An 11,951-nucleotide genomic window follows, 5' to 3' on the forward strand; every position below is an offset into this window, starting at 1 on the left:
CTAGGCGGCGACTTGTACAGTGGACTATGCCTTGAACTGCAAGTTTGCTGCATCCTAGCTTCACACAAAGCCTTGACCAATACTAGGCTGCCGTGGGACTTCCCCGCGGGTGGAGCTTATGCGTCATACTCCATGGCCTTTCATGAGTTTGTTAGAGAGCACCCAACTCTCATAGACTGCGACGGTTAACAGTCAAACTCATATAGGTGTGCTCTTCAAAAGATGTTCTGCAGGACAACATCTCTGCTTAAGATAAGCCACTTAGAACACATTAAGATAAATATCAACCTGCCATGCAGACGGAGTGGTGTTTATTAAAAATATGGATACTTTCCTCTCAGTCAACCAACAGCTTGTCTCCCAATTCTAATTCACGGGATCTCTGATCACATAGAGTGGTTTACCACTGTGGAAAACTCATATTGTGGGTCTCATACCCATCTCCTTTGATGTATTATCTATCACATTGCGTGATAGACCCTTTGTGAAGGGATCTGCCAGATTCTTAGATGTTTGGATGTAGTCCAATGCAATAACTCCGGAGTTTCTCATTTTTCTGACAGATTTCAATCTCCTCTTCACATGTCTTGAGGACTTCATATTATCCTTAGAACTGTTCACCTTAACAATCACTGTTTGATTGTCACAGTTCATTAGAATTGCGGGTATAGGTTTTTCAACCACAGGTAAGTCCATCAAGAGTTCACGGAGCCACTCTGCTTCAACAGTGGCCGTGTCTAATGCAGTGAGTTCTGCTTCCATAGTTGACCTCGTTAAAATGGTCTGCTTGCAAGACTTCCAAGAAACAGTGCCACCTCCAAGTGTAAATATATATCCACTCGTGGCCTTTATCTCATCAGCATCAGAAATCCAATTTGAATCACTATAACCCTCTAGTACCCTTGGATACCCGGTATAGTGGATGCCATAGCTCATGGTGCCTTTTAAATAGCGCATAACTCTCTCAAGAGCTTGCCAATGATCATCTCCAGGATTTGAGACAAATCGACTGAGTTTGCTTACAGCAAAAGCAATGTCAGGCCTCGTAGCGCTAGTTAAATACATAAGCGAGCCAATTATTTGAGAGTATGTAAGTTGATTTCTAGCAGTGCCTCGATTCTTTCGAAGTATCATACTAGGATCGTATGGTGTTGGAGAAGTCTTGCAATCGCTATACCCAAAACGACTCAAGACCTTTTCAACATAGTGAGATTGAAGCAAAGTGATCCCACCATCATCATCTCTCATCAGCTTGATGTTCAAGATAACATCAGCCACTCCTAAATCCTTCATCTCAAAAGACTGAGATAGAAAGTCCTTGACCTCCTTAATCACATTAAGGTTGGTCCCAAAAATCAATATGTCATCAACATATAAACACAGAATGACTCCCTCGCCCCCACCATGGCGATAGTACACACATTTGTCCGCTTCGTTTACAACAAAGCCTGCACTGGTTAAGGTTTTATCAAATTTCTCGTGCCATTCCTTTGGTGCTTGTTTAAGACCATATAAAGACTTCAACAACTTGCACACCTTTCCTTCTTGACCATTTACTACAAAACCATCTGGTTGATCCATATAAATTTCCTCGTCCAACTCTCCATTTAGGAAAGCTGTCTTGACGTCCATTTGATGAACGAGAAGACCATGTGAGGCGGCCAAAGAAAGTAGTACTCGAATAGTGGTCAACCTAGACACAGGTGAATAAGTGTCAAAGAAGTCTTCTCCTTCCTTTTGGGTATAACCCTTGGCCACAAGTCTTGCCTTGTACTTTTCAATAGTACCATCCGGCCTTAGTTTCTTCTTAAACACCCATTTTCATCCTACAGGTTTGCAACCATAAGGACGATCAGTGATCTCCCAAGTTCCATTGGCTAAAATGGAATCCATTTCACTTCGGACAGCTTCATTCTAGTAGTCAGCATCAGGAGATGCATAGGCTTCTGAAATAGAAGTGGGAGTATCATCTACGAGATACACAACGAAATCATCACCAAAAGACTTTGCAGTCCTTTGTCTCTTGCTCCTTTTAGGAATTTCGTTATCATCTTTCTCGGGATCTTGAAGGTGTTCGAAGGGAATAGTAGGTTCAGGAATTGTAACAAATTCCTAACTAGATAAGTTAGGTATCTCCTGATTTGATGAGCTAGAAACATTTTTCATAGGAAAAATATCCTCAAAGAAAGTCGCGTCATTCGACTCCATGATTGTGCCAATGTGCATGTCGGATACCTCAGATTTTACTATTAAAAATCTATACCCAATGCTACAAAAAGCATATCCCAGAAAGACACAATCTACAGTTTTTGGTCCAAGCTTGCGCTTCTTGGGGATTGGTACATTCACTTTCGCTAAACAACCCCAAGTTCGTAGGTAAGAGAGTTTTAACCTTTTCTTTTCCCATTCCTCGAATGGAGTAATTTCTTTGTTCTTTGTGGGAACTCGGTTTAGGACATGACACGCGGTCAACAGTGCCTCCCCCCACCATTCCTTAGAGAGACCCGATGTGTCTAACATGGCATTAACCAGATCTGTAAGAGTTCGGTTCTTTCCTTCGGCTACTCCATTTGACTGGGGTGAGTAGGGAGGCGTCCTCTCATGAATTATACCATGTTCCGCACAAAAGAAATCAAACTCATTGGAAAAATATTCTCCACCTCGATCAGACCTTAGCCTCTTAATCTTTCGATCAAGTTGGTTTTCTGCTTCAGCTTTATAAATTTTGAAGAAGCTCAAAGCCTCATCTTTTGTCTTCAGAAGATACACATGACAGTATCTCGTAGAGTCATCAATCAATGTCATGAAGTATTTCTTTCCACCTTTTGTCAATACACCATTTTTCTCACAAAGATCAGAGTGTATGAGCTCTAGTGGTGCCAAATTTCTCACCTCTGCAGTCGTATGCGACTTGCGAGGTTGTTTTGCTTGCACGCATGCTAGGCATTTCGATCCTTTGGCATAAGTGAATTTTGGTATTAAATCTAATTTTGATAATCGCGTCATGCAACCAAAATTAACATGACAAAGACGTGAATGCCAGACATTTGATATAAGATCAGACGAAACATGATTCACAACTTTATTACAAACATCTGACAGTGACAGACGGAATAAACCTCCGCACTCATATCCTTTACCAATAAAAGTACCAAACTTAGAAAGTACAAACTTATTGGACTCGAAAACAATCTTGTAGCCATCACGACATAGAAGGGATCCGCTAACAAGATTCTTATTTATTGAGGGAACATGATGCACGTTCTTCAGTCGCACGGTCTTTCCCTAAGTGAACTTCAGATCGACCGTACCAACACCATCAGCACAGACTGAGTCCCTCTAGTCTGATATGAAGAAAACATGGAAATGTCAGAACAAACATGTACATTAGCGCCCGTGTCAATCCACCAATCAGGAGAATGACATAATGAAAGAACAGTAGGTAATATACCATACCCAACATCCTTCATATCAACATCGCCCATGACAACATTGGCGGTCTTGCCGCCCTTCCCATGCTGGCGCCTGTCATAACGGTTGGGGCAGCTAGGAGCCCAATGCTCAGGATCACCGCACACATGACAGGAACCTTTCTTCTTATCAGTCTTCTTCTTGAAAGTAGTGGACTGTGAGGGCTTGTTCTTCCAGTCGAACTTGCTCTTGCCATCAAACTTGCCCTTGTTCTTGAACTTGTGGGACTGGAAGTTCTTTTTCTGTACCAAGTTGGCACTTGAACCACCCTCAGCACCATGAGCAAGTGTGTCTTTTGCCCTCGCCTTTTCTTCCACATCAAGAGTCCCAATGAGATCCGAAGCAGTGAACTCTTGTCTCTTGTGTTTTAGGGAAGTAGCAAAATTCCTCCATGAAGGAGGCAGCTTGGCAATAATGCTTCCGGCAACAAACTTGTCCGGTAACACACAGGAGAAGTACTCAAGCTCCTTGGCCAGTGCCTGTATCTCATGAGCCTGCTCAACAACTGAGTGATCACCAGTCATCTTGAAGTCACAAAATTGCTCCATGATGTACAGTTCACTGCCTGCATCCGAGACCCCAAACTTGGCCTCGAGAGCAGCCCACATGTCCTTGCCATTAGTAAAGGACATATAGGGTTCAACAATGTTCTCTCCAAGTACAGATAACAGAGCAGCCCTGAACAGCCTGTCAGTTTTCTGAAAAACTTGCTCCTGAGCAGGAGTAAGATCTCCCTCAGGCTTGCCAAGAGTGGCGTCATAGCAGTTCATGTTTTCAAACCAGAGAACTGCTCTCGCGCGCCATCTCTTGTAGTGAGTACCCTCAAAAAGGGGTGGCTTCACAGATGCGACAAAGCCACTTGGGGTAAATTGCCTATAATAAGGTTTTTGGATTGTTGAGAAAATTAGCAATTTACCAAGTAATTTAGACAAAATAGACCGCAAGAAAAACATGACTAGATTAATGGAAAATAAACAATGTATGTAGGAGAAGAAAGATAATGGAAACACATTCGGAGAGATTGATCCATAAATTATAGGTGCGATACAAATACAGAGCATGGTGGTGATCTGAACAAGATGAAAGAAAACACCATACAGCTGTGCGCCCGCGTTGGCATTGACGTTGTCGTTTTCAGCCATGTCGTCGAGGTAGAGACTGCTGATGTGGGGGAAGAAGTCCTCGTCGGGAAAGTGGTCGTCGAAGTCCGTGATGAAGTCAGTAGTCGCGCTGATAGCGCTCCCCAAAAACCTTATCGCCCTTCTCCCGTACAGGACTCGAAGAAGCGGGGTTTCGGAGGCCTACTGTCCCGGATCGCGGTGCACGCCGCAAGACAGGATGGAGAAGAACCTGTAGCAGCGCAGTGCTATGGAAAGCGTTTGCAAGAACCTGTACTTGAGGTGAGGAGCGACCTCCCTTTTATAGGCACGGGCAGGCAGGCGAACAGACGGCGACGGGAGATGAAACGAACAGTCGGTGGGAGGCGAACCGAGGAGACAGCAGCCGGAGCCGAACGGCCCTAATAAAAACCCACTAGCAAAAATTCGTTTCAGCTTTGTGCAACTGTTCAGATTATTTCCCATTCACGCGCGGCAAAAAGGATAGAGAAGCTCTCGGCTCGAGGCATTCCCGCAACCCGTGTCGTGTCGTGACGAACGAGCGAGGAGGAGGAGGAGTGCGCGAGGATTCCCTCTTGTTCTCACTCACATACAAGTGCTAGAACAGCTCTCCTTATAAACCACTCCAGCTCTCTCCCAACTAGCAATGTGGGACTTAAACATTTGTCCCACCTCTTGCCATGCATGAATGGGCTACATGGGCCTCTAGGATTTTCAGGAATTATTGGAATGGAATAATTGGACTGGGCTATTTTGGGCCAAAATTCCAACAGTATTGGCTGGAGCAGACGGCGAGACAAATTTTACCAACACTTGAACATAATTGCAGGGTCATTGCAGTGAACTATCCAAAAACAGATCATCATCACTCTTCAGCATGCCAACGTTTGGATCTTGCACACATATAGCTTGTGAACAACGTTTAAACCTCCTTATGTAAAACATAACACGGAATAAGTAAATCGTGATGGATGACATAGTATCATTTCAGAAGGATCTGCTAGACTTTTGATGTTTGCACAGGGTACAGCTGATACCAAAAGCCACGAAATACCAAAAGTGCAAACAGAAAGCCCACACCTTAGTCTTCTGGAACATACAAGACTTTCTCAAAGAAGTCATGGTACACGTAAAATTTTAGACATATGTCTGGCTTGGAGAAGCCTAGTATCCTCTGGCAGAACTCTTTGGCCATGCTTTCGGTGATTGAGCGATGGAAACTTATTGTCATTGTTTTTAGTGCTGTTGCCCAACTGAATAATCGTTTGACAAGAGCAAAATCATGTTTAGTTCCTTTCATGTAACTGATTTCTACTTCTTGAAGGCGATTCAGCACAAGTTCCTCGGTTTTCCAGTTTGGTGGATGATCACAGAAGCAACCTGATGAACATGCAGGTTCTGCCTGAAATGGGGGCACACATCAACTTAGTAAGTATAACTGCTACAGCTTGACCACATAGACATGAGAGGAAACTGGAAGATGTATGACTGTCTTATTACTTACTTTTTGCGAAGACTACCTTGTTACTTATAGATATGTCATTAACAAAATTTACAATAGAGCACCACCTAGAAATTATCTTAAGGCCAACCTATGCAACAAAATGTGCTTATTCTGTGCAAAGTGAAAGTGTTAACCTATAAAATTTACTCAGATACAGTGCTACCAACAGCCCATATTCAAGAAGATTTCTGATCGACCTTAGGCTTGGTTGGTTACTGATGGAATTTTTAGAAAAGCTCATGCCATAAGCATAATACTACTATATCCTAAATCCTAACTGTGTTATCAAGATTGAGCCTGCCATGTACAGAATAACTAGGCTAATTTCCCATCCACTGCCATATATTTCCAACATACTGATAATATTCAAAAGTGAAATCTACTGCAAACGCAAGTAGAATGCCACTTTTATCAATCCAGAAGAACAAAATGTTATAATCACGAGAGGCATAAACCATATAGTTGCCACATAGGAGTATAAGCTTGGGATCAAAGTACTGGTATCAAACCAACACCTAGAGTACGGCAACTATCAGATAAAGCCCCAGGGTGGCAAGAAATGCATGTTGTTTTAAGTGGCACCACTGGTAACTAAAGCAATAGTAAACAAATTAAGGATAGCTTTACCTCCAAGTCCAGAGAAGAACTAAATATTAGCATCAGCTTTCTTATACTAGTGCACGTCCTGAGAACGTGGAAAGAGCTGGCTCCAAAGGAATGTCCCTTTGCAGTAATAAGCAGGGTCAAGAATGTAACGTAAGGGAGCCTTGTCATGTCTTCCATCAAGTAGTGATGCTCACCTAAGTCCTCCTGTAGGTTCATGCAAAGTAAAAGTTACAGGTTATGTAACTTCGAAATGGACACATGCATCTCATTTTCCACAAAGCTATTACCATAATTAACAAGTTCACTTCAGATTTCTGTAATAGGATCAGTGGCATACTCCCTGCGTCCATAAAAATATTTATTTGCCTAAATTTGGATGTATCTATGCACTAAATAGTGTCTACCTTCATCGACATTTTGATAAATTTAAGACAACCTTTTATGGACAGAGGTCTCTACCTAACTAAATTTTAGAGTATAGGTTTATAGTCCGTGAGATGCTGCTAGTGCAGTAGCACCGGTGGACAGATTTTATGTCATTTCCTCAAAAAAAAAAAAAAAATCTAAGGAAGCAAGAATTGTGCCTGGCTATTCTCAAATGGCACAATTATCTAGACTCCTACCCAAAATAGCACATTCTTTAACCTGAACTCCATATATCTCAAACGGCACCCTCATCTTGATGATGTACATGCCACACATACTAGACTACAACCCAAAATGGCACATTCTTTAACCTGAACTCCATATCTCAAATGGCACATTCCTTAACTTGAAAGACATGTGTATTTACCTCGATATCTTCTGGCATATAGGCCAGCTCGAGAGTAAGAGTGCTGACATCCTCAAAGTGGCGCAACAGCCTGACGCAGTCGCGATTGTGTTCATAGCCATCTGCTTCATCTACAAGGAAAAAGGTGGCGCCCAGCAATTCCAGCTGCGCCATCTCGCCAAACTGGACAGAGCTTGGATGGTAAGCATCCCTCCAGTGGAGTGACACCAGTTGAGGTGCTGCGATGTCGGCAACAGGTTGACTCGGATCTGAATCATGAGCAAAGCAGTAGAACACAGTTAACTCTTTGAGTGCTGGTGCCACGATAGTCAGCTGCTGCAATCCACACGATTTCTCCAGCCTTATTTTCAGGAGAGACTCTGAGTGGATGGCAAAATTTCCCAGACCCTGGGCATTGACCACCTTGAGTCTTTGCAAGGATGGACACCGTGGCGAGGAGACGGCTTCACCGATCCCGCAAGGACCATGTAGGTGGAGGTTGTGCAGGGATAAATCGGTGAGCCTGGCGAATACGCCGGAAGGCGGCAGGGTGAGGCTAAGAAATCCTAGACAGAGCGTTATCTCGGTGGCTCTCTCGAAGCAGGGCAGCTCAAAGGCACCTCTTCCGTCTTCCCCCGCATCGCCCACAATGATGACATCGAGAAGGCCGGTGAGGCGGCGGGCTGCGATGGGGAGCCAGGCCGCCAGGGAGTCGGGGGAGGCGTGCGAGCTGAAGACGAGGAAACGGAGTTTCCGGAGCGGCGGCGCTTCGTCATCTGACATCGCTTCGAGAGCGGCAAGGGCGCCGCGCACACTGTCTGGGTTGGCGTCAAGGGCGAAGTAGAGGTCCGGGAGGAGGGTCCAGAGGCGGCGCCAGCGGCGGGAAAGGACGCTGGTGCAAGCAGCGGTGGTGGTGTTGAGATCGCGAAGGATGTGGAGAAGGACGTCGTCGGGTAGGGCGCTGAGGCAGTCCTCGCTGCCAACGCCGCCGGCGGATAACTCAGCGTGCTCGGCGGCGGTCTCCCCCTCGAGGTGCTCCATCTAGGGTGCAGAGACGGGCCGCGACCGGAAGCGGGGGAACTGCGTCTGCTGCGGGAGAGCGGCCGATGAGCAGCGGAGGAGCGGCGGCGGATTGAGGAACTTGTCCTCGCTGCTGCGAGTGGAGATGTGCGAGCGACAACAAGGGTGAGGGGCGGGGGAGGCGGAGGATCGAGGAAGGCGCCGGCCGTGCTCTGAGCAGCGGTGGCGGAGCGGCGATGAACCCTAGCAGTGCGGATGCTCCAAGGGGGAGTGGAGTGGCAACAGTAAAATGTAGCGAACGAATTCCACCAGTGCAAGTACTAAATGCACTGTAATTTGGTTACTCCACAAAATTGCGAGACCAAAAATGCTACTCCGAAAACAAACTCTAATTGACGCATTTCAACATCGCACAATGCAACAATAATCTAAGCTATAATTATAGTCCAAATTCAAACAATTAAGCAAAACAAACAATGGTCCCCAAAGTAAACGACGATTCAGATTACACATGAATAAAAATGAATATACATGATTAGTGGGAGCTGATGTTCAAGCAATGATCGGGGAAAACCCTAGCTTCTTACACCCCCACCCCTCATCCTCCGCCGTCGCCGGCGAGGGCCGCCGGGCAAGCCCGCGCGGCGGGACCTTCGTTTTGAGCTTGCATGCGGCCATGTTAGTGCGTCCGGACGGCGAGCACCTCGGGTGGTGGTGGGCGGATCCCCTCCCTTGGCTGCCGTGTGCTCTTATGGCTGTTGGCTATGGTGTCGTCCTACCCTATCCAATTCACGTGCGGTGTTGCTGATCAAGTCATGGGCTCAAGTTCGTGGGGATGATGGGGCGTTAGCCCTCAAAGGTGGGCTACGCGGGCTCTATGATGGGCAACGTGGCGGTGGTGGTGGTCTCTCTCTTCGGTCATAGGGATAGCAAGGAGTTGACAGGATCCTGGTTTTGGCGGTGCTTTGGCTTTGGCAACTCCCAGATCGTGTTTCGGAAGCCTAACCTGGGGCTGCGGGCGGCTGAGTTCCCGGGTGCGGTGTGCGGATGCTTCCTGGTGAAAGCTCAACGCCTCGGCGCCAACGACCGCGATGTTTGTGGGTGTCGTATCCCTCTTGGGGCGTCGTTGTGGGTATCCACACTGCGGTACGTCTCTGATTGAAAATCCTAGACCTCGCGGTCTCGACGGCGGCGGAGCGGTGCGTCGTTACCCTCTTAGGGGCATCGACATGGGGTCCCGACTCAGCTCGGTCTCGTGGCAATGTCTCCGGTAGCAAGTTTGGGTTTTCCGTGTTTTTTGTTTTTTTTTTAACAAAGGGAGGTGCCGAGGGCGCCAAATTTTCATTCAGCTCAAATACAATTTACAGCGTGCATTACAATTCCCTGAAGATAGAAATTCTGAAGAGCTAGAGCTATAGGGCAATTGCCTTGCCGATGAGCTGAACTAGAGCAACTAAAGATAGGCAGAGACTGAGATTGTCTGATTGCCTGATGTGCACAGTTGTGAGTAACTCCATTAATATTTCTTTTGATGTGATAAACCTGTGTTTGCAAACCCCTGGAAACCTGTTTGTAATTTGCTATTTGCTCTCTTATTTCCCAAGGGACCCGAGGATCTGTAGTTTTTACTACTGCAGTTGCTCTTGATAAAATGAGATTGTCTGTGAGAAATGTGACTTGACTGGCTTGCAAACGGTCTGCAATAGTTGCTGCCAAAAGTAGAGCCAAGGCTTCAGCATGCAACGGTGATGGAGCCTTGTCTGTTGAAGCTTGAATCAAAATTGTTGCCATCAGCTGGCTTTGCTGAATCTGGCAATAAACTCAATAAACTCCAAGACCAGTGTGCACTCTTCCTTGAGAACCTGGAACTTTTTTTGTCTTCCATGCCGCGTCCAAAAATATTTTGTTTCCTTGTATTGTCAGATCTGTCTTGATCGTTTCCCCTTGCTTGATCATCACCGATTGAGCTTCCTCTTCACATGCATTGCTTGAAATCCTGCTCTGATTGGCGCCATGGGAAGAGAATTGGATCGGGCCATCAACTTGCGACCTGTTTGGTGAAACCTGCAATACATTCAGCATCTCCATGTTCTGGTTAATAGCATTCGCCATATGATGGACCTATTTTGGGTGGCTCTCTTTTTGGTTAAATAAACAATCATTCCTCATTTTCCAAATGCACCACATAAAAGTTAAGATGTTTTGAAGATTTGCATAAGGATGGTTCATGTTTAGCATTTTCATAATAAGTTGAGTGAGAGTATCAGTATTGTCAATAAGCATATCAATTCTTATATGCCATGGTTCAGCGAACCAAGCAGCACGAGCGAAGCCACAAGTGAAGAAAACATGTGTTTCGTTTTCCACCATTCTGCACCTACAACAAAGTTTGCTAATATGTTTGATGTACTTACCTGCCCTTGCACCAGTTGGCATCGCCTTTCGAAGTAATCTCCATCCAAATGCTTGGACTCTCGGAGTTATTTGCTTGTTCTTCCAAATTTGGATTAGAATCTGCTTTGTGGAAGGGTGTACCTGCCGTGGTCTTGGCTCTCCTTGGTCCTGTAAATTTTGAAGACAAGCACGATATGCACTTTTGATGGGATTCGTAGCATAGAAAACAAAAAAATTCCTACCGCGAGAACGCAATCCAAGCCAAGATGCAATCTAGAAGATGGGAGCAACGAGGGGATGAACGAGACTAACCCTTGAAGATTTTCCAAAGCCTACAAGAGGAGGCTCTCGTTGATGCGGTAGACTCACTTGCCGCTTTGAAAAGCGCGTAGAAGATCTTGACGGTGCCACAATCGGGCAGCACCTCCGTACTCGGTCACACATTCGGTGTTGATGACGACGTCCTTCTCCCCGTTCCAGCGGGCAGCGGAAGTAGTAGATCCTCCTCGGAATCCCGGCAGCACGACGGCGTGATGGCGGTGGAGATGGAGAATTCCGACGGAGCTTCGCCTAAGCTATGTGGGAGAGAGAGAGAGAGGGAGGAGGGAACCGCTAGGGTTTCTGGGAGAGGGGGCTCTTGGGAGGGTGCGGCCATGGTGGTCTTGGTGTGGCCGGCCAGCCCCTCCCCTCCCCTCTTTATATAGGTGGAAGCCCCAAGGATTAGGTCAAAAGTCTCCGAATAAGACCCCAACATAAAACCTTCCATATGACCAAACCTAGGGGGAGTGGGACTCCCCCCTTTCCTTTGGTGGGGTGGCCGACCACCATGGGGAGGAGTCCACTTGGGACTCCTCCTCCCTTAGGCTGGCTGGCCAAGGTGGGTGGAGTCCCTCTCCTTCCATGCCAATTTCTTCCGGACTCTTCTAGAACCTTCTAGAACCTTCCAGAAAAAATACCGGATCATTTTCAAACCTAGAAAATGAATTCCTATATATGAATCTTATTCTCCGGACCATTCCGGACCTCCTCGTGATGTCCTGGATCCCATCCGAGACTCCGAACAAAA

At 46.1% G+C, this 11,951-nt stretch overlaps 1 protein-coding gene across 1 annotated transcript; it reads right to left on the minus strand.

The window, feature by feature from the left end:
• Positions 1 to 5,434: 5,434 nt before the first annotated feature.
• LOC127294552 (putative FBD-associated F-box protein At1g05080) lies at positions 5,435 to 8,706 on the minus strand. The gene is made up of 3 exons (XM_051324392.2): positions 7,493 to 8,706; positions 6,721 to 6,903; positions 5,435 to 5,991 (listed from the first exon to the last, which is right to left on the minus strand). Exons 1-3 carry the CDS (start codon positions 8,510 to 8,512, stop codon positions 5,671 to 5,673), a joined length of 1,524 nt encoding a protein of 507 aa, XP_051180352.1. The 5' UTR covers positions 8,513 to 8,706; the 3' UTR covers positions 5,435 to 5,670.
• Between the last annotated feature and the right edge of the window lie 3,245 nt (positions 8,707 to 11,951).

This window comes from Lolium perenne, unplaced genomic scaffold (genome assembly GCF_019359855.2).
Source record: "Lolium perenne isolate Kyuss_39 unplaced genomic scaffold, Kyuss_2.0 unplaced18, whole genome shotgun sequence".
Taxonomy (NCBI): domain Eukaryota; kingdom Viridiplantae; phylum Streptophyta; class Magnoliopsida; order Poales; family Poaceae; genus Lolium; species Lolium perenne.